Source organism: Equus caballus, chromosome 17 (assembly GCF_041296265.1).
Source record: "Equus caballus isolate H_3958 breed thoroughbred chromosome 17, TB-T2T, whole genome shotgun sequence".
In the NCBI taxonomy this organism is placed as follows: Eukaryota; Metazoa; Chordata; class Mammalia; order Perissodactyla; family Equidae; genus Equus; species Equus caballus.
The window spans coordinates 98762107-98787939 of NC_091700.1; the positions used below are offsets into that span (position 1 = coordinate 98762107).

The following is a 25833-nucleotide window of genomic DNA, read 5'->3' on the forward strand; positions in this document are numbered from 1 at the left end:
AGGGAGAACTGAGATTCGCAGGGTCCCAGTCCCAGCACGACAGAGCAGGTGCAGAAAGGTGGGTGGTCGCCGTAAAGGGAGGGTCCCTTCTCAGGGAACTGTGCGATTCAGCTCTGTACTCGCCTGTTCTGGAGCGTCTCCATCACTCTGTGGGAGATGCCTGTGCCGTCTCCCACCTTGGGAATGATTAAGGTGGCACCTGCCCAGAGCTACGTCTGACGCACTCCTCACCATCCTCAGCACCCAGGCACCGGCCCGTCTGCCCTTCTGCTGGTGTTCAGTGATGTCCTTGTATAAATGATTCTGGCTTTGTTCTATACACAGTATTTCACTCTCTTCACATTTACCATCTCATTGACCTAACCATGATCCGTAAAGTTACTACTCTAACTTACCAAGCTCTTTCCCAGGAACATGAACGTTTTCTAGTTTCTCACGTGGATAGATAATACTGCTGTGAAAACACGTACGTCTGTTATTTTTCTTCATTTGACGTGTTTCCTTATCCTCACACTTTACTGTGTCATCTTTGCCTTCCACTGAGAATGTCTGGCCTCCCACACCCACTCTGTAGTAGAACCACCTCTGCCCAGCCTGGCCTCTCTCTTTCCGTCCTCTTTCTTTTCTTTTCTTTTTCTTTTTTGGTGAGGACGACTGGCCCTGAGCTAACATCTGTGTCACTCTTCCTCTATTTTGTATGTGGGACGCCACCACAGCATGGCTTGATGAGCAGTGAGTAGCTCTGTGCCCAGGATCTGAACCTGCAAACCCCGGGCCGCTGAAACAGAGTGCAGACCGAACCACTACACCACCAGGCCGACCGCCATCCTCTTTCTTAATCCTTCTGATCAACCACTTTCCTATCAGGCTTATTCTTCCAGCTGTATTTTCTCATCCCTTCTTTGGACCCACATTTCACTTTGTCACCTTCCTCCCTGCTCCCTTCCTTCGAGCTAAGGGAGCCACCTCCATCAGAAATTGTTCTGTGGGAGGCAGGCTTTTCCACCGCAGGCTAATGTGCTCAGTGTCTGGGCAGAATCTTAATGAAATGGAGTACTTGGACAAGCACGCAGGTGCTGTTCCTTAAGGGACCTCTCTATTCTCAATAACTTGTGGCTTCTAAAAACTAGGTTCCAATTAATCAAACGCATAATTCATTAGATGTACTTTTTTCCTGGAATAAGTTGAAAGAACAGAAAATGGAGGCAATTAAAAATGTTTGGAGTCATTGTTGGCTCCATCCATTCGGATTCCATTTATAAAGCGAAATATTTTCACGGAAGACGATTTTGCTGCCCCGATATAAAAGAGGGCAACTAATCATGTCACCAAATATTTATTCGTTGGCATCTATGTCTGTTCTTCTTCAAAAAGCACTTCTGCAATAGAAACTTTTAAAGTTTTGCATGAAATATAGGTAAAAAAAATCAATGGGTATTTTTAAAGAAAAATCAAAGCACCACCCACTTTCCAGGCCAATGTTTATTTCAGGCTTTACAACCCATCAGCAGCGTCCTTATCTGTCTCCGTTATTTCATACAAAATCCAGGCAGGTGCTCACCTGCGTCCCTGAGGCAAATTCATGTCAGGAGAACAGAGGTTTGTGCACATCTGGTTTTCCAACAGGCCTTGCCTAACACGGCATCCCTAGGATTTACACAAACAAATGTCACTGGAGCAGTTTGATCTTCAAATGCCTGTGGCTTTTTTTTACAGGTAGGTGTCCTTGGCCCTAGGACGTGGCTTCTGTTCACAGTGCTCTCGGCCAGCACGGTCTTCATCTGAGCCCCAAGGACTCGCTCCAGGGAATCCAAGAGCCCTGGGGAATTCTCTGCCTCCCAGGAGAGTTCTCTTGGCTTCCATCAGATTCTTAGAGGGCTTCCTAACTTCAAGGCTGTTAAGAACCATGGGCAGCAGCGTGTCTCAGAAGCTCCTACCTGTGCTCTTCTGGAAACAAGGAGTGAGAGTGAGAAGGCTTCCCGATCAGCCCAGGGAAGTTCTGCTGCCAGCCGGTCAGTCACAACCGGGCTCCATATGCAGTGGCCTTGCTCCTCGTTTTGGGCTCGCTTCCACAGACCGGTGACGGGTTTGACCCAGCGCGGGAGTGACGGGGAGGAGGAATCAGAGAGGGAAGGTGCTTGCAGGACAGCGACTTGAAGACAAGGGCGTTTTGTGGAGGGATTTTTAAAGACTGGGATGGAATGAGGTGGGGGTGAGGGGCTGGGGGCTGGGAGAGCCAGGGAATTTGTCACCAAGGAGGAAAGGGATTAGTGGAGAGGAGAGGGGAGACAGAAAACCGACAGGAAGTCAGCAGAAAACCGTCCCAGGGACCGGGCAAGAGCTCTGGTGCCACGAACAGACTGACCAGGTTTGAATCAGGCCCAGCACGCACGTTCTGGAAAGAAGGCAAAGGGGAGTTGGAGGGGAGGGTTTGAAGATGGCAGAAATGACAAGAGCGGCTGTGAGGTCAGAGAGGAGCTGCCCGTGCCTGAGATCCCTTGGGTCTCCTGTCATCTCTCTATTTGGGCCATAAATTAACGGGATGATCATTTTAACCATCATAAATCCCCTGGATTGTGAAGCGGAGTATTTTTCACTTCCTTTCCTAAAAGATAAAAACACACTCATGGAGTTTTCAGTGCAACACAAAAATGACTTCCTGCAGCTAAAAGAAAAACTTAATTGCTGAGCTAGTCGAAATGACCGGACTAGGATATAAGATACCTCAAGGCACAGGGTGAAAATATCAAGATAGTAATCATGAGGGGAAAAAGAAGCAACACTGAAAATACGTAAAGGAGAATTAACGGGAAAATAATAGAAGTTCCAGGATGTACAAAAATGAAGAGATGCAGGAGAGGGTGTTAGATAGAAGTAATTGAAGAAACAAGGGAGTCAGGAGTGTGAAAAAGCTTGTCAAGTTCCAGGCAAGAATGGTGAATACATGTGTGTGCACACACACATGCACACATGCACGCATATGCATACACACATGTGCACATGTACACACATCCTGATCATAGCCTGATGAAAGTGCTAATCTCTAACATTGGAGAAAATCCTACAAGTTTCTTTCTTTTTTTTAGAAAAGATTAGGCCTGAGCTAACATCTGTTGCCAATATTTTTTTTCTCTTCTTCTCCCCAGAGCCCCCCAGTACGTAGTTGTACATTCTACTTATGGGTCCTTCTGGTCGTGCTATGTGGGACGCCGCCTCAGCACGGCCTGATGAGTGGTGCTAGGTCTGCGCCCAGGATCTGAACCGGGGAACCCTGGGCCACCGAAGCGGAGCACGAGAACTTAACCACTTGGCCACGGGCGGCCCCAATCCTCCAAGTTTCTAGACGGAAAGAACAAGTTACCTGCAAAGCATGAAGGACCAGACCAGCAGAGGACTCTGCCTGTGACAGTGGAAGCCATGAGGCGAGGGAAGAGCACCCCGCTGCTGCTGAGGAAAGGGCACGCGGCCCAGCCATCCTCTGCTCAGCCCAGACACCATTCCTGGTCGGGGTGGTAAAAGCATCCTCCCAAACGTGGATGAAATGAAATAGTTTATCACCGATGCGCCCGTCAGAGGTGAACGTCTGAGACCCGGCACCAACAGCACACAAACCTGAGGATGCAGGAAGGGCTGGAGAAGAAGAGACGGCGGGGAGCAGTGATACGTAGACACACACACACAAACACACACAGCCATGTGTGTGAAACGTAAGTGCTAAATAAAGACTCCTGGAAAAGAGGGTTTGCTCTACAAATGAAATCCTAACAATAGTTTAAAATTTAAATAACTGATTGCAAAATATAGGAGTTTGGGGTCAAGAAAGGGGAGACGGCAAAGTCCTCCAGTGATCTGCCTGGAGGGATGGAGTTGAGGGCTGATGGGGGCAGGGAGAGGCCACAGCACCCTAGGAGTCTCATCTCATTGGGGCGGGTGGCACGCAGGAGGAAAAGAGAGCACATTGGTGGGGAAATAGTGTCTTATGGCATCACACTTTTCTTCTTCTTCTTCTTCTTTTTTTTGGTGAGGAAGACTGGCCCTGAGCTAACACCTGTTACCAGTCTTTCTCTTTTTACTTGAGGAAGATTGCTACTGAGCTAACATCTGTGCCAATCTTCCTCAGCTTTATGTGGGATGCACCACAGCATGGCTTGACGAACAGTGTGTAGGTCTGCACTTGGGATCCGAACTGGCAAACCCAGGCTACTGAAGCAGAGTGCGCAAACTTAACCACTATGCCACTGGGCCGGCCCTGGCATTGCACCTTTAAAAGTAGAAATATGGTCTCACTATAAGCCAAGAAAGGAAAGATAACCATTTATTGACTGGAAAATTACATGAAACTTTTCAATTTAAAAAAAGGACAAAAAATAGAATAAAGAGCAATTTGAATAAACCTTTGCCTTTTTTCAAAATAAAGCAATTTGAAAAACACAGAAAAGGAAAATAGAAAACAATGGTGTAAAATAAATCACAAATTACTTAAAGTAAACGGAACAAAATGAAGGGTCTCGGTCATCACACTAAATATGAAGGGACTTATTTTCCTATAAAAAATACCAGGCACTGTGAAAGAGGCATAAAAAATAAACTGCAGTTGATGTTCTTTACATGATCTAACCTAAAAGCAGCAATGAAGAAGGGCTGGAACTGAAGATACGGGCAAAGAGTTATGAGGGAAATACAAGTCAAAAGAAAAAAGAAATGGAAAAATATGATTTTTCCATTCAGACAAGCTGAAATTCAGGATGAAGGAAATAATCAGGAGAAAGTTGAACACTATGAATTGATTTAAAGCACAATTTGTGAAAAAGATAAAAGTTTTCAGTTAACCTGTGCATTGAACATCAGATATAAACTTTTTAAATGATTCGAAATTTAGGGAAAACTGGATTTTAACACGTATGTCTTTGAGAACTGGACGCATCTAACAGACAGAAAAGGGGCGGACAAGGTTCAGAAGGTCGGCGGGGCAGGTGCGACTGCACAGGGCCAGCACCGGGGACCTCCGTGCTGGCGACAGGGCCGTTCTGTAGCTGGATGGTGGCGGTGATGACGCGGTCAGCACAGCGATGGAAGTGACAGAAACATGCACAGAAAGTACGTGTATCAACTGGTGACATCCAAGTAACGTTAACTGGCTCCCACCCAACCCGACAACAAGTTCTCCTCCACAGCACACGTCCTCTGTCACAGGAACTCAGAAAAATGTTAAGCTTAACCAAATGCCTCCCTTGCATACCAAAACAACTCAGTTAAACACCTAAAAACACCTGGCTTTGAACAATGCTACCTTCTAGAATTCCTTCCAGATAAACGCTTCTGAAATCAATGTACATCCAAGGTGAAAGAATGCCACTAGCAGCTCTGAAGCACTCAACATCCCGGGACTTCTGAGACCAGCTCTGGTGGGTGGCCCGTGGGTCTCCCTTCTGCCAATAATCGGCTCCAGGCTCGCTGGTCACTAAGGCCATGCCCTAGAGTGGCCTTTCTGTACCACCCTTTGATTGAGACAAGGTGAACCTCGCCCGTGGTTACCAGCTTCTAAGCACCACAGCTGATGTAACAGAATTTGGAATGGTAGTGATGTCGTCTAAATTATGTCTCCAGTTCAGCAGCACTGAGAGTAAACAGGAATCTCCCGAGACGGGACGACCACTCGGGTCAATCCCTTCCATTGATAGAGTCTTTGGCACAAACTTTATCAAGCTGTTAATTGCTCTGTTTCCTAGAAGTCACGTAGGGAAGTGGTCTAGAAAACGGGTAGGGTGTGTCAGTCCTGGAGTCTCAGATCCCAGGTTTGGGGCCGTCTCCACCACTCGCTGGATGTGTGACCAGTAAAATGCGGACAAGGAGAGAAGCTCCATGAGGCTGTAGTAATGATGGTGTGACACAATGCAGGAACAGAGCCCTGGGCAGAGACGCAGGGAGCACAGGAAGTAGCAGCTGGGACCATCAAGGACGGGGCCCCCATAACCCAGAGTTCATACTGCCCTTTCAGTTACTTTGTGTTTGCATTTGGAAAGAAAATTTAAGGCTGACTCGAAGCTGGAAATAGACGCAACTAATGATTGCAAGAGAAGTACTCCGGAAGAAAGCAGGGCAAGAGCAGAGTAAAGCCTCTGTTTTAAAAAATCTTTATATGGTTTCCAGCCTTTGCCATTAACTGGACTGATGCGTGTCCTGGCACACAGTAGGCTCCCTGTAGGTGACTGCTAATTCGGTTTGCAGCTGCTTGGGCAGTCCCAGCAAGCAAGCAGGGAAAGCTCATGGACTGTGGATGGAGTGAACAACACACGTGTGCATCTTCACACCTGCTTCTTTCAAGAAGAGGCCCTCCTCCTTCGTTAGCATATACTGTGTCAATGTCGCTTGTTGTCTGAAGAAGCATGCTCCTTACGTGACAGCTGGACGTCTGAGTTCCTCAGGGCCGGCCTGCGGGCCTTCACAGCCTGGTCTCCCGTTGAGCGTCTCTCGCCCAAGCGCGATCCGGCCAAGTGGCCTGTTTGGACTGAGCTATTCTCAGTCCTTGTTTCCGATCATCTGCATAGACCCAGTTCAGGCTCTGCTCTTTTCTTGACCTTCCTCCCACAGTGTTGGAAACGTCACTAGCGATTTAAAGCAGAGTCGCTCCAAGGTTTCTGGTCCTGGAGAGGGGCCAGCCGAGTCCCTGCCGGGAAGGTCACAGGCTTCCCAGCAGGGGGCACGAGTGACACCGGCCGCGCCGCGCTCCGGGGCGTCCACGTCCCCCTCCCCAAGGATCGCAGCAGCGCCCGGAAAATCAATTCCTCCCCGAATTAGACCCATCTGGTCACAGATTTAATTATCATTTGTGTCCTGTAATTATTGGCTTGCAATAGCGGAGAGAAGCAAACGTCTCGTTTTCAGCATGCCCCCCCACCCCCAACCTCTTGAAATGAAACTGGCAAAAATAAAAAAGAGCATTCTGGGAAGCATTTAATAATTTAAACATTCACAGATTGAGGCTATAAATTAACGGTTCCGAGTCCTCCGAGAGGGGAGAGGGCAGCGGAACGGAGAGGACAGCGAGGCCGGGCTCTCGCGTCCGGAGGGGGCTGCGCGTGGGCCCCGCGGGGCGCGAACGGTTAAGGGCGCGCGCGGCCCGCGGGTTGGGAGGCCCGGCCAGCCCTCCCCGGCGGGCGGGCTGTCGCCTTCTGGAGGTCACCGGGCCCTTGGGGCGGGGGCCCACGGCCGGGCGCGCAGGTGGGGACGCGCGCGCACGGCGGGGCGCACGGCGGCGGGGCCCGGGCGTGGAGGGCGCCCGGCGGGGGCGCCCGGCGGCGGGCCCGGGCGCGGGGGTGCTGTGCGGCCGGGGGGCCCGGCGCGGGGCCGCTCAGCGCGGCGTCTTTTCTTCTCCTGGCAGTGATGTCATCGGCGGCAGCGGCTGGGAGCCGGGAGGCGGCGGCGGGGGCGGCGCCGGGCGGCCGCCGCAGGTTCATGTGCATGTAATGAAAAGGCACTTGACAGTCGGCCAGGACGCACGCGAGGGAGCGCGAGCCGGCCGGACCGCGGCGCCGCCCGAGCCAATCGCCGTCGCCGGCCTCTCCATGGGCGAGCAGGAGGAGGGGGCGGGGGGCGCAGCCGGCCGGGCCGCGGCCGCTCCGAGGTGAACGGCGCCGAGACGGGCTCGCGGCGCGGGGAGGCCGGGCGCGCCGCCGCTATGAATTCCGCCGAGCAGACCGTTACGTGGCTCATTACCTTGGGAGTGCTGGAGTCGCCCAAGAAAACCATCTCGGACCCGGAGGGCTTCCTGCAGGCGTCCCTGAAGGATGGGGTGGTCCTCTGCAGGCTGCTGGAACGCCTGCTGCCCGGGACCATCGAGAAAGTGAGTGCCCCCCGGCCCGCGCCCCCGCGGCGGACGGACAGGCCCCGGGCGGTGGGTGTCCCCGGGCAGTGGGAGCCCCGGCGCGGGGAGGCCCGGGATGCGCGGAGACGCGCGGGCGCGGGGTCGCTGGCTCCAGCACCTGGTGGCCGCGCGGGCCGGGCGAGCGCGGGGCGCGGAGGAGCCCACGCGCCTCCTTTGTGCGCGGACCCGGGAACGCGGGCCGCGCGGGGGGCGCGCTGGCGGCGCGAGAACCCGGTGGCGGGAGCTCGGGGCGCCATTGTGTGCGGTGCCGGCTGGGGAGAGGGCCGGGGCCGCGGTCCAGGGGAGCGCCCCCCGGGAGGCTCGGAGGAACGGGGAGCGCTCCGCTCTGCCCCGCCCGAAGGTGGAGTCGCCCCTCTCCGTGACCCCAGCCCAAAGCCGTGCTCCAGCCCTGCGCGCAGCTGCCTCCGAGGGCTTTGTTTGAACGGCTTTTGTTGCTGGTGTTGGATGAGAGTTTGACCCTCTGTTTAACTGACCAATTGCTATGCATTTTTGGAAGCTGCGTTCATCGATAGCTGAAGGCTGGGTGGTGAGGCGATTTAGTGCCCTCCCCACGAAGGAATCCCTTCTGTCTCCAAGCCCAGAGGATGGCAGACACGGGGTTGGGAAGCCCTGGCATTCTTCATGGCTGGCTTAAAATCCTAGATTTCATTTTCAGGTTCCTACCTGAATTTGAACAGGGTTCCTAGTCCTACAGACTCTGCTCCTGTTCTGCGTGACTGGTGGTTTCCGGGGCGGCGGTGTGAACCTTGACCCGCATCTCTGTGAGTGACTGAAGTTTGCGCTCTTCTCCACAGCTGACAAAGCGGGGGCAGGGGCCGGAGCGCTTTTAAGGACAATGCACCCCTGCGCTTGAAAACCACTCCAATCTTATCCCAGTTTTTCTCGCCAATACACAATCTTAAGATCAACAATTACTTACAAGGTGTTGAGTGTAGAAATTGAAGTGCACTGTAATTAGGAAAAACTATTTCATTTTTTAAATGGGATTGTATTGACCTCTATGGACAATAACAATTTGCTCGTAATGTTAATTAGGTGACTTGAAAAAGTAAAATGTTTGATCTTATTCCTAAGTTTGTGCATGCTCTGGAGCTACATTATAAAGGTCAGAAAAGATTCTATTTAATATGAATTTTACATGCATACTAGTTTTAAGTGTTTTTCTGACTCGGAACGTATTTATGAAAGTAGAATGTGCATTTTAGAGTGGATAGCTGCCTGTCTGTCCAGGAAATAAAAATGGTGCTTGTAAATGAACCTGAGGTCACAATAAAATTATGATTTAGGACAGGAATAAGAAGCAGGATCCGATTTTCAAGGCACTCAAAATGCTTTGTTGTCAACTGGGTATCAGGACCCCTGGTAATAAGAGACAGATGTTAGAAAGCATTGAAAATGCATGCTAAGTTTACCAAAATAGGCTTCTGTGAAGGACTATTCCATTTCCAGGGGTGAAGCTTTAAGAAACTTCGTATGCTGTCTGGGTAAAAGCATGTGGCTCTCAATGCATCTGTTACTGGCCATATTAACTGCATTAATATTGATGGGCAGACTTCAATAATCCTTTTCTTTGACATTCTAGAAAGGTTTTCTTGGAAAACTGTAGCATTCCTTTCATCTCTAAAACAACATAGAGAGGAATGAATAAAATGTTTAGCTTGTAGGAGCCAAATTGAAACAGCCCAGCGTATGCTGAAACTGTGGTCATCTGGGGATTTCTTACCCTGCAGCTGTCCTGCTAGCCCCCAGGCCCCACTGGTTTGTTTCAGATGGACACGATCACTGTGAAAGCTTAACATCAGAGTAGCAGATTATAGACAGACCTACTTATTCTCTGTGGTTCAAAGGTAGATTTTTGAGTAAAATATTAGCCAATCTCTGCCTCTAAAACCCTGGGTTGCAGAAGTTTCATGAGCTTTTCCATCTCCCCAGAAGAGTTATTTATTTGAGCTTTCCGATATTCGCCTGCACAAGGACTTAATGTATACCACAGAGGACGCACGCGGAACGGCTTTCACTCAAATGTGGGAATGTTCATCTGAGGACGTTTTTCCTTAAAAAGGAGCATTTGGGAACTTAACTGAATATTCATCTGGAGCTGAGAGGATCTTAGCTTTACCCGTTTGCCACATGAACACACTGCTGACTGGCCGACACAGCGGCAAGTCAATATTTGCAAATCCACAGTTTAAAACGAACTCTTAGACTGGGGATAGTGCAGAATTAAGGGAAGTTTCAAGTGGCTTAGGCTCCCATATGCCTTTTATTAAGAAAACATTCCTAGTATGTTTCTTGCATTGTGTTCGTTTGTTCGGTTTGGAGGCGGTGAAGGGTGGGGAGCTGAGAGGACCTTCATTTCCGTTCAGACTGTTCTCGTTTGGAAAGTGTTTCTGCCCTGGTTCTCCTGTGTGCAGCCTGCCTTTCTCTAGGAGGAAGGTGAGGCAGGGACAAGAGGGGCTCATCGACTTTGTGTGAGCAGTTCAGAAAAGGGACACATTTCCAAAAAAAAAAAAAGAGAGACACGTTTCCTTGTTGCCAACGTTTCCTTGTTCCCTCCTCTCTGCTGGAGGGGAGGGAAGAGTGGGGGTTTCAAGGTTTCCCAAATCTTCGTGTCTGAGGATCGCACGCTTCGATTTTTCCAGTAGAGGCCAGGAGGCTTTGCTAACCTGCCCGCACTCTTTGCCCCGCTCGTCCTCCCGCGATCAGAAGCACACCACGGCCACAGCGTCGTGGAGCCCTGTTGGGACCGAGCTCGTGACCTCACATAGTGAACATCCTACATTGTCTAGTCAAACGGCTGAAACCAAGAGATGGAAGTTTTAGAGGAAGGAGCACTACTCTGAGATTAATAAAACAGTAAAATAACGGAAGTCACGAAACCTGCTTTACTTTTACTTGTAAATGCAGCAGCTGCAGCTGCTTGATTCACCACGAGAAACTCCAGGAGGCTGGTTCTCCGTCTCTAGCCCAGGAGAACAGAACACATAGGAATCCGTCAAGGGCTGCACAGGAGATGATATTTGCAATCGATCAATATTTGCAGAATGCAGTCCAACGTCAGATGCTACCTTCTGGTCTTGCTGGATGTCCTGGGTGTGCGTGCGTGTGTTTAAACTGGTTTAAGCCATTGGGTTGTGTGTCAACGTCCTGGGGCTGCTGCAACAAAGCGCCCTGGCTGCGGGCTTAAACAACAGAACTTTGTTCTCTCTCAGTCCTGGAGGCAGCAGTCCGGGACCCAGGGGTGGCAGGGCCGTCTCCCTCTGGAGGCGCTGGGGGAGCGTCTGTCCAGGCCTCTCCAAGGCTCCCGGTGGTTCCCTGGCTTGTGGCAGCACAGGTCCAGTCTTCCATGGCGTCCTCCCTGTGGTCTCTTCTCCTACCCCAGGAGGACCTCATCTAACTAACTGCATCTGCAACAACCTTGTTCCAAATGAGGTCACATCCCGCGGTTCTGGGGTTAGGGTTCAACATATGAGTTTTGGGAGACATAGTCCAACCAAATCAGTTTATTAAGTGCTTACCTGCCTGCAGGGGTCCAGGGGCTGTGGGAGATAAAAAGACTAAGTAACAGGCCCTGGAGGTTTTAGTACAGGAGAAAACAACTAAAGCCGGAGCAGAGTGAGGTGGAGGGAGATGAGAAGGAGAGAGGGTGCCGGGGCTCGGGGAGTCCTGCCTGGGAGCTGCCCCGCCTCTGCTGATTTTTCTGACACGTGGATTGGAATGTGGTTTATATTTCCCCAAACCACGACCCGCCAGCCCTGGGTGGTCTTCTGAGGGCTTGCAGAAAATCAGTGAATTCTCATAGAGGAAAAAGAAACTGCTTTTCCCTAACTGATTTGTGAATAGCTTTCTGATCCGTCCTGGGCTGCTGGGACTGTGTGGGGGTGTGGAGGGGAGAGAAGTGAAGTCTCAGGGGCGCCCACTTGGAGAATTTTGCCTCTGCCGAGGGCCCTTTACCCTAAGGGTGTGGTCCCTGGGGCTGGTGAGGTGGTGGGGGGCTCACCTGGAGCCAGTCAGGTTCAGAAGGCCCTCGCCTTGTAGCTGTTCATAAGTGCTTGTTGATCGGCTGATAAAGTACATAGAAGTTATAAAACATGTTATCTCCTGTGTTTTTTCTTTGGTGAGGAAGATTGTCCCGGAGCTAACATCTGTGCCCATCTTCCTCTATTTTATATGTGGGATGCCCCCACAGCATGGCTTGATGAGCGGTGTGCAGGTCTGAGCCCGGTATCCGAACCTGCGAACCCTGGCTGCCAAAGCCGAGTGCGTGAATTTAACCACTACACTGCCGGCTGGCCCCTGGCTGTGTTTTTAAGGAGCCTTCTTTAAACTTTGCAAACTGAATTATTGGTTATATCAAGTTGCTTCTAGTGAAGTTTCTTAAGGTTTCAGAATAGTTAATTTTGTAATAATAAACATCTGCTTTTGAAGCACGTGACTGTGAATTCTCTCGCAACCCTGCAGCAGGGGGATTCTCATCTTGGGTTTTAGGCCCAGACTAGAGGGGAGCTGTCACTGCATTTGCTGGCTGGTTCAAAGCAAGCAAGCCTCAATTCACTTGAAACCAGGAACACCTGGAGTGATTTCCTGAGAGGCGTGCTAGAAATGCCGTGGTGTGTACGTTGGCATCGCACATGCACTCACTTCTGACCTGGGTTTGTGGGGCGCTGGGGGCAGGACCGCGTGGTGACCTTCCCGGGGCGGCTGCGTCTGTGGGCTCTGGGAGGAATCGGTGTCGGTGCTGTCCCGCGGCCTCGTTCTATTATTAGAAGTGACACCGGTGGCCTCTCGCTTCTCTAAGCACTGCCAGCCTGATTGTGCATCTGGCGAAAGACCAAGACCTGCGCCCTGGGCTGCAGGCGTGTGCTTCTCTGCTGCCCCGGTGTCGGCTCATGGCGCCCCACCTCCCGGATGGAAACACTGAGGCCCAGAGGCTCGTGCCCGGCTCATCATGCCAGGCAGACGATTCCAGCCCAGGTCTGCCTGCTGCCAGAGCCGGAGGCTTTTCAGGCGATGACAACTGCTGCGAGCTGAGGGCCTGCCGAGGCCCCCCTGCGCTGTCGGGGCGCAGAGCTGGTTGCTGCCCTCAGGGATTGCAGACCCCATCAGGAAACCAGACCGTGGGAGGGACCATGCGGGCAGGACGGACTCCAGGCTGGGATCCCGTGGCACAGACTGCCTATCAGTGGGGGTCCAAGAGGGGAGGGGGCAGGGTGGGGGCCGTCAGGAGGTGTGGGCAGGCAGCTCTGAGTATGAGTGATGCCCCTCCACCCCGCTGGACAGGCACCCCAAGGACGTCATTTAAGCTGTTGCTCTGGGGCTCCTGGGCCCTGCTGACTCTTGGTTTACTGGGTGTCCATCTATGCTGAGATTTAAGACACACACACACGCGGATATGTTTGTAATAAGCTTTCTTGGTAGGGCCATCTCTAGCCCTTGGATTGGAATGGCGGGGGAGCTGGAGTCGCCATGGATCTGTCCCTGTCATGGAAGGTGGCAGAGGTGCACCATCCCTCTGGCACTCAGGTCTGCCCCGGCAACACCAGGGACTGGGAGGCGCAGAGGTCCCTAAGCCCCACTGGTCCCTCCTAGAGCCACTGTAGGATGTGGTGGTCCCAGTATGTGCTCCAGAGTCATCCACTTGCTGTGTGACCTCAGGCAACCTGCCTAACTTCTCTGAGTCTCCATTTCCTACTCCTAAAAGCCAGATTAACGATACCTACCTGGAGGGACTGGCCTCGTGGGGCGATAGGGTCGTTGTGAGGGTAAGTGAGTAACTGTGAGGGGTTTTGTGCGGTGCAAAGTAGGCCCTCACTACGTGGCAGTTATTTTATGCATCGACCCTGAGAACTTTCCATGCCGTGTCGAAGGAAGCTCTGAGCCTGGATGTGAACCTCAGGGTCACCCACATCCAGGAAAACTTCTTTATTCTCACAACGGGGCAGATTTTTCAACTTTATGGGGCTGGCAGCCCCTCCCTTCCCACCCTGACAGACCACCTTGTCTGGGTTGGGGGGACCACTGACTTTGGCCGCCAGGCCCTCTGCTTGGGCCGGGTCCCTCGCAGCTGCTGGACGCACGCAGCTGCGGCTCAGAGCCGGCGGAGGGGCTCGGGTTTCACGCGTCTAGAGTTTCACGCGTGAGAAGGGCCAGGAGCCACAGATGGGCAGTGAGAGCCCAGACAGCCTGGCTGCAGAGGGCCAGTGTGGGGCCGTCCCTGGGCCCCGTGTCCCCCGTGTACGACTTCTGACATTTCCCTCCTTCGTCAGTCCTACAAGCGAGGTTAGGGGAGTTTATTTCCTGAAGTTTCCTGTATTTCTCACTTTAGCTATGAAGTTTTAAAGTTTTCTGAGCCAGGTTGGCAGCTCTTAGCCTGGCTTTTGCAGGATAACACTGGGTGTGCTGTGGTCTAAACGCCTCAGAGAAAGGGTGTGACCGTTACATGGGACGTGTGAAAGTATGTTTCTAACACACTTGTTTAAATTATTTAAATCTAATCAGTGTTTACTGGGTTCCTGCTATGTGCATGCTAGTGTACACATCATACACGCAGAAACACACACACATGCATGTGTTCTGTGCCACAATTTCAGGCAGATCATAAAGGAAACCATGGGGTCTTAAGTGTAAAGCATCTGTGAATTCTCACGTGAAGGAATTCTCAAGAGATCATCCAGCCCAAACATGTCATTTTACAGATGAGTTAACTGAGGGCAGTTGCATATGGTTGTGTAAGTTGTGCACTGCACAGTCTAGGGAGAATCATTCACACTCTAGTTTAAATGAATGGTGTCTCCAGGACTGTGCTGGGGGAGGGCTCTGGGGCAATGATGCATAGTGGTGAGCCTCCATAGAGGTCAGCCTCCTAGGGCACAAAGCAAATTAGAGGAGGGTTGTGGTAGATTACAGAAGTGGCCCCAATTCTCCACTCCTCCCTGTAGCCATGCCCCTTGTGGAGTGACATTGCAGCTCCTCCCATCAAGAAGTGGAGCCTGTCTTCTCACTTCTTGAATCTGAGCGGGCCTCAGTTCATTTTGGTCAATGGGAAGAGGCAGAAGTGACAGGTGCTAGTTCCTGGTCTGGGTCTCAAGAGGCCATCTATGATTCTGAATTCTGTCAGACCCTCTCTCCACCCCGAGGACAAACCCAGGGTCTGGATACTGAGGGATGTGAGACCCCATGGCAGAGAGCTCAGTTATCCCCACCGAGGCCTCCTGGATCTGCCTACAGCCCGCCAACCCCAGACATCGGAGAGAGCCCCACCAGGATCAGCAGAGCCGCCAGCCAGAGTGGACCACCGCTGCCTGAGCAAGCCCAGTCCAGACCAGAGGACTGCCCGGCTGGCCCGTGGCCCCCTGGAGAAGAACGGTGCTTCCTCCAGCCTCCAGTGAGGTTTCCTGGCGCTTTGTTACACAGCCTGCCTGGAGCGACAGATAACAGGTACAAGACTGGCGAGCGGAATGGGACTGTATGTAACTTGATGCTTATTACACTTGGAGCAGCTTTTTCTAAAGGGGCCGATGATATTCCCGTCTCTGCTCTAAAGAAGGTGTGTGTAATTCAGAACCAAAACAAGTGCCGCGGCCCCCTCCGGTTTATGTTCAGCTGCTCTAGTCTGAAGTGGGGCTGCACGGTTGCAAGTTTGCTTTGAATTTGCATGGTTTCTTGCAATGAAGTCTCGTTCTGACAGTACGATTTCTGTTAGCGAGGCCTTCTTTAAAACGGGCTAGTTTCGCATTCCTTGTAAATACCCTGGCCTGCAGTGGCCTTTCGCCCTCAATTTGGAGTGTCTCACTGCCAAGTTCCTGTGCCAGAAAGATGCTTTTCCACCTGCATCCTGTCCTTAGAACAGTTAAAGTTCACGGCAGACTCTGAAGTCTCCATCTGCAGTTAGCAAATTTGTTCGGAAGTCTCTGGTCAGGAATATAGCTTTTCTGAAAAAGCCTATTGCTTTCTGAACACATGCCAAAACATTATGACTTTGTCATGCATGTTAAGGAAGCTGTGAAGGGATTTTGACAGAAAACCAGGAGTTTCAGAGGGATCATCCTGGTGCCAGTCGCCTCTGCTGTTGGCTCTCCAGGAGGAGAGGCCGTCAGGACGTATGGGATCACATTCCAGGCCTTTATTCCTCGAGTAATCTTGTCGTGGTCTTGCCGTGGTGCTGGAGAAATTGCCTTGTTTGCCTCAAGACCTGTGTTTGCACAACGAGTCTCATAAAACGCTGGTGCTGGTCAGAGATTTCTTCTCATGGAGACAGGAAATTTTCTGGCCACAGTTCTCCTATTTGTTAATGCATTTTTGTTTCTTTTGAAAACAAGCTCTATAAATAGAATGTGGTCAAATTCTTGACAGACTTGTGGCAAAGGTTAAACTTGCAGAAAGTACCACAGAAGCCATACTTTGAAGTGACAAGAGACTGGAATGGAGTGTCTTGCGGCCTTTATCAAGTGATGACAGTGGAGAAGACTGAGAGTGCATTTACTGTGCCTCCGACAAAACTCATTTTCTTGGAGGGTCCCAGGAACACCGTGTCGGTAGCCCAAGGTCAGTTCTGCACGTGAAGAGCAGTGGCTGTGGGTCTCGAGCACACCGTTTGTGAATTGTTACACTGACCCTCTGGGACTGAGAGGGTACCCTCCCCGCACAGTGAGGGCCTTTCTTGTCTAATAGAGCCGCCACCTTAAGAAGCGAGAAAAATCAGGACAAATTAAACCCAAAGCATGTCTTAGACAAGAGAGAATAATAAAGAACAGAATCTGTGAAACAGAAAACAGAAAATTACTAGAGAAAATCAACAAAACCAAAAGCTAGTTCTTTGAGAAAATCAGTAAAGTCGATACACTTCTTATCAGCTTCATCAGGAAAAAAGGACAAATGACCAATAAGAAGAATCACGACAGATGCTCCATAGAGTAAACGATGATAATGGGCTACTACGAACATTCTTATCCCGATCACTACAACTTAGAGGAAACGTACAGTTTCCATGGAAGACACAGACTACGAGAGCTCGCTCGAGAAGAAATGGATAACCTTCATAGCTCAAGTCTATTAGAGGATTTAAACTTGTAGTTAAAAAGCTGCTGCTGGGCCAGCCCCGATGGCCCTGTGGTTAAAGTTCCGTGCGCTCTGCCTCGGTGGCCCGGGCTCGTTTCCCACTCGTGGAACCACACCACCCGTCCCTCGGTTGCCATGCTGTGGCAGTGGCTCACACAGAAGAACTAGAAGGACTTACAACTAGGATATACAACCATGCACCGGGGCTTTGAGGAGAAAAACAAAAAAAAAGGAAAAGAGGAGGATTGGCAACAGATGTTAGCTCAGGGCGCTTCTTTCCCTACCAAAAAACAAAAAAGCTTCTCACAAAGAAAATTCCAGGCCAGGTGGCCTCACTCTCACTGGTGAATTCTACCAAACAGTTAAGGACTTGTATCCAGAACATATAAGGAACTCTCAAACTCAACAATAAGGAAATAACCCAATTTAAAAAAATGGACAGGGGCCGGCCCGGTGGTGCAGCAGTTAAGTTCACACATTCCCCTTCGGCGGCCCAGGGTTCGCAGGTTTGGATCCCGGGTGCGGACATGGCACTGCTTGGCACGCCATGCTGTGGTAGGCGTCCCACATATAAAGTAGAGGAAGATGGGCATGGATGTTAGCTCAGGGTCAGTCTTCCTCAGCAAAAAAGAGGAGGATTGGCAGCAGTTAGCTCAGGGCTAATCTTCCTCAAAAAAAAAAAAAATGGACAAATGGTTTGAGCAGACACTTCACCAAAGAAGATATACATATGACAAATAAGCACATGAGAAGATGCTAAGCATTATTATTCATTAGAGAAATGTAAATTAAAACCCCAAGGATGGGGGCCGGCCAGGTGGCGCAGTGTTTAAGTTCACACGTTCCACTTCTCGGCAGCCTGGGGTTCACCAGTTCGGATCCCAGATGCGGACATGGCACTGCTTGGTACGCCATGCTGTGGTAGGCGTCCCACATATAAAGTAGAGGAAGATGGGCATGGATGTTAGCTCAGGGCCTGTCTTCCTCAGCAAAAAAGAGGAGGATTGGCAGCAGGTAGCTCAGGGCTAATCTTCCTCAAAAAAAAAAAAAAAAAACCACAAGGAGATCCCACTGCACACCTATTAGAATGGCTGAAATTGAACAGACTGATCATACCAAGCGTTGGGAGGATGTGGAGGAACTGGGTTTCCACCGACTGCTGGTGGGAATGTGAAACTGTACGACCACTTCAGAAAAGTTTGTCAGTTTCTCAAAGTATCAACTGTACATCCACCAAGTGATTTAGCCGTTCCATTTCTAGGTGTGTGCCCCAGAAATGGAAATGGTGTGTCCATCCCAAGTCTTGTGCACAAGGGTTCCTAGATCTTTATTTTTAATAGCCACAAACTGGACACCACCTAGACGTTTTTCCGCTGGTGAATGATAAACAAAGCAATGAAAGGGGCACTCTATATGACGGGCGAAAACTGCCTTGTAAAGAAGCTGCACAGAAAAGTGCATACTGTGAGATCCCACTGGGATAAAATTCTAGGAAATGCAGTGTGGTCTGTAGTGACAGAGGTGGATCCGCACTTGCTCTGGGGCACTCCTGGGGTCACAGGAGACCTCTGGGGCGATGGTGTGTTCATCATCTTGATTCTGGTGATGGTTTCACAGGCGTTCCCTTTAAACACAAGCAGCTTATTGTCCGTGAGTCATATCTCAGTCTGCATAGGACCGTATTCGCCTGGTCTGATTGGGTTTTTGTTGTGTGTAATGCAGCTTTAATCCATTTTACTGCCAGTCCCTACTGTTGAACCTAATTGTGAATCCAGAAAATGTGAAAAGAATTTAAGTGTATAAAGGTAAATTGGATACTTATATTTGTTGCCAGAGAGCTCCTTTATTTATCTGTTTATTTTCTCATCAAATCTTTATTAGGTTTCTGCTGTGGTTCAAGAATTGTCCTAGGTGCTGGAGATGTAATGATTAGCAAAAATAGATGCACCTACTCTCTGTTGGGAGAGAATAGTGTTAAAGAAATTATATGAGAGGCCGGCTCTGTGGCCGAGTGGTTAAGTTTGTGCGCTCTGCTTCGGTGGCCCAGGGTTTCGCCAGTTTGCATCCTGGGCGCGGACGTGGCACCGCTCATCATGCCACGCTGAGGCGGTGTCCCACATGCCACAACTAGAAAGACCCACAACTAAAATATACAACTATGTACTGGGGGGCTTTGGGGAGAAGAAGAAGAGAAAAAAGAAGATTGGCAATAGATGTTAGGTCAGGCGCCAATCTTCAGAAAAAAAGAAATGATATGAATTTATTGTTTTACAAATTGAGGTACGTGCTCGGAAGGCAGGGAGCGGGTTTCTAAAAGCGTGTAGCACAGGACCCTGGTTTACGCTTGGCAGATGGGGGCGGGCCCTGGCTTCGGGAAGGCTCTCCTCTGGAAGTGGTACTCCAGTTGGCTCTGATGTGAGGAGGCGTAAGTGGAGGGAGGAACGGGAAAAAGGCTGCAGTGCTGAGACTGAGGGCAACAGCACGGACATCTGGAGAAGTGGACACGGGCCCGGCGGCACAGGGTCTCAAGGGACGTTTGGTTTTCAAGGTTTTGGTGTTAAAAGGGAAGAGTGACATGGTCAGTTGTGTATTTTGTAAACAATACTCCAGCCCCAGTGAGGGAAGCAGACTGGAGGGGCCCAGCATGGATGAGGAGAGGATGGCACTAAGCTCTCGGAGTGGTCCAGTGGGAGCTGTTGGGAGGGGGTGGGATGGAGGCAGGGCTGCTGAGCACGAGGGTGGAATTGGGAGGGAGCAAGGGAGGGAAGAAGCAGGGCTTCATGGGCTGGGTGGGGAAGGGGTTCAGAGTAGCTCCTTGGTTTCTGGCTACACAACGGGGTGGGTGGTGGTGCCACCTGTGGGGGAGGGCGCCTGGGGTGTGGTCTGCGTTTGGTACAAGAAGATCGTGAGTGGACTCAGGGCTGAGTGTGTGGAATTGGCTCAGAGACGCCCCCTGGGCTGGACTTTAAATTTGGGAGTCACCCCAGAGCTGTGACCTGAAGTGTGGGAGTGGAGAGCCGTCTTAGGGGGAAGTCCAGAGTGAGAATTCGGGAACTCGGAAGCCCACAGCCAGGCAGGGCTGAGGGGCCAGAGGGGGTTAAGGCAAGGGCAGCAGGGCCGCTAAGTCAGGAGAGCGTGCTGACCGGGAGTTGGTGGAGGAGCGTGGCCAGCGTGCTGCGCAGGTCAAGAGAGTGGGCTTCGCAGGACCGGAAAGCTTGGGACGCCTTTGGGGGAAAAGTGGGCACTGTTCTTAATTGTTCTCGGACAACAGGCATGCACTGGACTGGCCTGGGCCAGCCCGGCTCAGTGGCCACCCTGGTCACTGGAGACCTCAGGAAGGTAGAGAGGGTGAGGGCGGGCTCAGCACAGAGAGAGGGGCTGGGGGGGAGGGGACAGTGCTGGAAAGAGTGTGGGGTGAGAGAGGTTGACTCAACACCAGTGGCGGGGAGCCCGCCGAGGGCTGGGGTGTTGGGGTGACCAATTCATAGCAAGTTTTCAGGGGACTGATGTTTTCAGGACATTATGATGCTTATCAACTCTCAGGAAAACGGCGCTAAGAGTTGACCTTCAGCTGTTTTCTCTCTGATAAAGGAGAGTGGGAAACTGCTCCTTTCGATGGCTTCAGGGAGCTCTGTCTCTGGGTCTTTTTCTTTCATTCCCGACGTGTTTTCACATGTGCTCGTTCACGTCCAGCGAGTGTTGTTTGGGGTTAAACAGTTGTCCGTCTGAGCACCTCGGAGATTTTGGTCTCGTCTCGAATGTCTGAGTGTCGGGGTGTAATGTCCCCCTTGGATTCATTTCACGATGAGCGGCTTTGAAGGTAGGGATGGCAACACTGCTGACACCTGCGGCTCTCCGCTCGGTTTGGCAGGGGACATGTGAAGGTCTGGTCACAGGAAGCTCCTTTTCTGGATGTTGTCGCTGAGGTGACTTCAGCAACCATTTCTCCTTCCGGTGAAGGATGTTGGAATCACCAGCAAGGGTTTTCAGGCAGCTGCCGTAAAAAAGCTTCCAAAACAATTGCAAATTCTCAAAAAACAAAAGAAAAAATAGGAAGTGTCAGCAAAGGAACGGGGCTTATCAAAAAGAAACAAATGGAGATTACAGAACTGAGCAATAGAACAGCTGAAGTAACACTCACTGGGTGGGCCCAGGAGTCGAGTGGAGATGACAGAGGACGGAACCAGCGACCCTGAGGACACGGGGATGGAGACGCTGACTGAACAACAGAGGGAAGACGGGCTGAAGGGGGATGAGGACGTTGCGGAGTGCCATGCCCTCTCCCTGAGGCTGTCAGGAGACCAGTTAGGCGACTGTGCCGCCACGAAACCCTGATCCAGCTGCGATGTTCGAGTTGTGCGTGCTCGTCCCCTGCCCTCTCGTCCTCCTCCGGGGTCCTCTCTGTCTGTCCCTCTCTCATCTTGGAAATGGCAGAAGCACACGAGGTCTTCATCAGCTTGTATGGCCACCCTGTGAAACTTAGCAAATGAGTGTAAGGCAACCCTGCTAAACATGCAGGCTGTGGCGCTGCGTCAAGTGCCGGCGCCACGGGCCTGAAGAGGCCGAGGGAGCAGGCCAGGTGGTCAGGGGAACCCAGCTTGGTGCCAGCGATTTTCCCTTGTGATAGAGACACGAGAGCTGAAATGAGAGTGCTGGCTCTCGGCAGCACCGGCTAACCGACGCCCCGAGGCACACGGAGAGAAGGAGCCTGGACACTGGCCGTGGGCAGTGCTGGCGAGGGCGACCGGGTGGCAGCTGGGCAGAGCCGGTGGGACAGCACACACCCGTCAGTCACGACAGAAGGGGGCTAAGGTTTATGGTAAAACCCATGAGCGTCTTTCATTTCTCTCTATCATTTGCCCCTGGTGATTATATTTCCAAGTTTTTTTTAGGACAGTTCCCGTCTCAAATACTCCATCTCGTGTTAGACCAATTATCTTACTTTTTGGTTCTAGGTGCTTTGTCAGCATTACTCACCTTCACTGTCCATAGCTGTAATCAGGTGATTCTTGGTACTTAATCAGTGTCACAGGCACAGGTCCTTAATTCATTCATTAATTCACTGAACAAATAATATCTTAAGCGCCTGTCTATGCCAGGTGTTGAGATGTAGCATTCATCCAAAGAGGCCAAATACTGTGCAGGTGGGGCGTAATTTCATAGAGCAGGGGGATGTTCTGTCACCATGCATAGTGCACAAGGAGATTGCACAGTATGTGAGACAGTGGCAAGTGCTATGGAGAAGACCAGAGCAGGGGGTGGGGGCAGGGGAGTGTCAGCAATTAGGGCGAAGTTGTACCCAAGCCACCGGTAGTTAGGGTGGGCGTTGCTGAGAAGTGACATTTGAACAAAGCCTTGATGGATATGAGCGAAGGCATAGTGTGAATAGCCAAGAAAAGAGGATTTCAGGCAGAGGGAAGGGCTTGTGCAAAGGTCCTGAAGTAGGAGCCTGCCTGGCAAGTTTTGGGAACAGCAGAGGCCAGTGTGAGTTGGGAAATTCTAGGAGGTGGCTGAGGAAGTCAAGGAGCGGACAAGGGAGTAGACTGGGTGGGGCCTGCTCAGCCCTAGTAAGGACTTAGACTGAAAAAAAAAGTTAGTAGACTTTGTTTTTTAGAGAAGTTTTAGGTTTTCAGAAAAATTGAGTAGGAAGTACAGAGAATTCCCATGTACCCCCTCTACGTCCTCTCCCCTGCCACTTTCCTCTATTATCTTGCATTAGTGTGGTGCGCTTGTTACAAAGTCTATAGTGTACATCAGGGTTCACTCTGTGTTGTACATTCTGTGGGTTTAGACAATGTATAATGACATGTGTCCACCCTTATGGCATCATACAGGATAGTTACACTGCCCTAAAAATCCTCTGTGCCCCACCTGTTCATCCCTCCCTGCCCTAACCAACAGCAGCCACGGGTCTTTTTACCGTTTCCATAGTTTTGCCTTTTCCAGAATGTCATACAGTGGAATCTCACAGTGTGTAGCCTTTTCAGATTGGCTTCTCTTACTTAGTAATATGCATTTAAGGTTCCTCCATGTCTTTTCATGGCTTGATCACTCATTTCTTTTCAGCACTGAATGATATTACATGGCCTGGATGTTCCACAGTCTATTTATGCATTCGCCTACTGAAGGACATCTTGATTACTTCCAGGTGTTGGCAGTTATGAATAAAGCCACTATAGGGGCAGGCCCTGTGGCCAACTGGTTAAGTTCGAGCGCTCTGCTTCGGCAGCCCGGGGTTTTGCAGGTTCAGATCCTGGATGCAGACATGTCACCACTCATCAGGCCATGCTGAGGTGGTGTCCCAATGTCACAACCAGAGGCACTCACAACTAGAATATACAACTATGTACTGGGGGGGCTTTGGGGAGAAGAAGAAGAAGAAGAAAAAAAAGAAGATTGGCGACAGATGTTAGCTCAGGTGCCAATCTTTTAAAAAAAGCTACTGTAAACATCCATGTGCAGGTTTTTGCGTGGACATAAGTTTTCAACTCATTTGGGTAAAGCAGATTTACCCAAGAAGCAAGATTGCTGGACCCCATAGTAAGAGGATATTTAGTTTTGTAAGAAACACCCAAACTGTCTTGCACAGTGGCTGCACCATCCTGCACCCCCACAAGCAGGGAGTGAGTTCCTGCTGCTCCCCATCCTCGCCAGCATTTGGCGTTGTCAGTGTTGGGTTTGTCATTCCGGTAGGTGTGCAGTGGCATTTCATTGTTTTAGTTTGGACTTCCCTGATGACAGATGCTGTGGGGCATCTTTTCCTGTGCTTATTTGCCATCTGTACCTCCTCTTGGGTGAGGGGTCTGTTCAGGTCTGTCACCCATTTTTAAATTGGCTTGTCAGTTTTCTTACTGTTGAATGTTAGGAATCCTTTGTATGTTTTGCATACAAGTCCTTGACTGGCTGTGTGTTTTGCAAATACTTTCTCCTAGGCTGTGGCTTGTCTTTTCATTGTCTTAAGAGACTTAGGCTTCTACTCTGCATAAAATGGGGAGCTTTTAAGGGTTTTGAGCAGAGGAGTGATGTGACAGGCAAATTATAAATATGCAGCGCAATGTTCCACTTATAGTACTATGGAAGAAATAGAATTCCTGAGTATACGTTGGCAGCTATCTCTTTGATGAAGGTCAGGCTTTCTGAGTGGTTTTCGACAACATATTTCCCAACCACAGGCTGCTACACGTTATTCGCAGCTATGACCCTATTTATTTGAGCCCACACCCTGCTGATACTTCAGAGTTTCGGGAAATAATGATCTTTTCATTACTCACAGTTAACATGAAGGTGCCCACTGGCTGCAAGAGGCCTTTACAGCTCAAGAATTCCGCGCCGCCGTGGTCTCCTCCTCTCTTCCTTTCCCTCTAGGGAGGGTCTCAGCTGCTATTTATAGAGAGGCGGGCTTGCCAGTGAATGTGCTCAGCTGTTTCCTCCCCTCTTATTCAGGTTTCTTCCTCTGATGAAAGCTCCCTTTTGCTTCCGAGCCTCTCTCCAAAATCAGGCAGCCCTCTCTGCGTGCCTTTAAGCCTGCCGCACGCTATCGTGTGGATTAAAATAGAATTTTTTCCTAGGTGGTCAGTGTCTGGTCTTCTGGCTCTGAGGCTTTAACTTGCCTTAAATGCAGCTTCTCAGGCAGTTTAAAAACAAAAGGCAGATTCTTGAGCTGGGTGGGCCAGGCACACGGCAGAGCGCTGCCCTGCGGCTCCCTCCGCCTTCAGTTTCCCCGTGTGTGGGAAGGGGCTTCAGGAGCAAGCCTGAACTGCCGAGGCGAAACAGGTGGGCACTGGCAGGCCGGCGCCTGAGAACGCCCTGAAACGGGGGCACCCTCCGTGCTGCAAAGACGGGGTGGACGTCCTAGCCTGAGGGGTCTTGGTCAAGGATAGGCCGTCGGGTTGTCCGTGGGACCAAGAGTAGGCCTGTGAGGCCAGGCTGCCACCAGTGTCCCATTCAGAGATCAGTGTGGTCCCCGGGGGATGGGATTCCTTCTCTTCTGGGAGGTTCTTGGCCCCACTTGCTGCATTGATCCTACAAGGAGGCACAGCCAGTTCCTGCTCCGGATTAGCACCTTTCCGTCAGAGACCGCGAGCCTTCTCCACAGGCTTCCTGCTGATGGACAACAGGGAAAGATATGGCCATTCTGAAGTGTGTTCAGTAGGAGAGGAAATGGATGTCAGAGGATCACAGACAATATAGAAATGGAGCTTAAGAAGAAAGTAAGCAGTGGCTCAGATTTCCAAAATGCTGTGCCATAATTGATGGGTTGTTTCCATTAGGTCGCAAGCATGAGAATGAGAGAGAAAAGATGGTTATTCCCTATATACGGGTGAAAACTTTAGATACGAAAAATCTCTGACCACAAGGCCCAATTTGTCACCTTATGAATTTGTACTCTTGTCTTGTGTCAAGATCCTTCAGGGGCTGGCCCCATGGCCTAGTGTTAAGGTCAGTGTGCTCTGCTTCAGTGGCCTGGGTTCAATTCCCGGATGGGGACCTACACCACTCCTTGGTGGACATGCTGTGGCAGTGACCCACATACAAAACAGAGGAAGATGGGCACAGGTGTTAGCTCAGGGTGAAGCTTCCTCAAGCAAAAAGAGGAAGATTGGCAACAGATGTTAGCTCAAGGTGAATCTTCCTCAGCAAAAAAAAAAAAAAAAAAAAAAAAAAATCCTTCAAAGGCAAAAGAAATGGTGTCTGCTTAAGGAATGTAACGAGACATTAAGGACAGCCCATGCCTGGCACCTCTGCTTCCCTAGCATCTGGATCACAGCCAGACAGGGCATGTGCTGTTTTCTAGATCGCTCCCATTTGATGATTAATACACACCCACCTGTTTTGATCAAACATTATTAGGGGAAAAAAATACAACTTCAGTGGAGAGATTTATTCTAGGT

At 50.7% G+C, this 25833-nt stretch overlaps 1 protein-coding gene and 2 long non-coding RNA genes across 10 annotated transcripts in view; 1 reads left to right on the forward strand and 2 right to left on the reverse strand.

Annotated features, from left to right (window-relative positions):
* Positions 1-1467: 1467 nt before the first annotated feature.
* LOC138918576 (uncharacterized) lies at positions 1468-8649 on the reverse strand. The gene is made up of 3 exons (XR_011428101.1): positions 8549-8649; positions 3362-3714; positions 1468-2605 (listed from the first exon to the last, which is right to left on the reverse strand). It is a non-coding gene; the product is annotated as an uncharacterized lncRNA (long non-coding RNA).
* Positions 7111-25833, forward strand: part of ARHGEF7 (Rho guanine nucleotide exchange factor 7) — a 155577-nt gene continuing 136854 nt past the window's right edge. For 2 of the 8 annotated variants that reach the window (XM_070240468.1, XM_070240472.1), the window contains exon 1: positions 14909-15322. Coding sequence is in view for 4 of the 8 variants with exons in the window: in XM_023621846.2 (XP_023477614.1) it covers positions 7679-7843 (165 nt within the window). In the remaining 4 variants the exon portion in view is untranslated. Of the gene's footprint in view, positions 7222-7411; positions 7844-14908; positions 15323-25833 lie in introns of those variants that run through there. The other 6 variants (XM_070240471.1, XM_070240474.1, XM_023621846.2 and 3 more) reach the window with 6 other exon arrangements.
* LOC138918577 (uncharacterized) lies at positions 18766-24445 on the reverse strand. The gene is made up of 3 exons (XR_011428102.1): positions 24214-24445; positions 21084-21412; positions 18766-20971 (listed from the first exon to the last, which is right to left on the reverse strand). It is a non-coding gene; the product is annotated as an uncharacterized lncRNA (long non-coding RNA).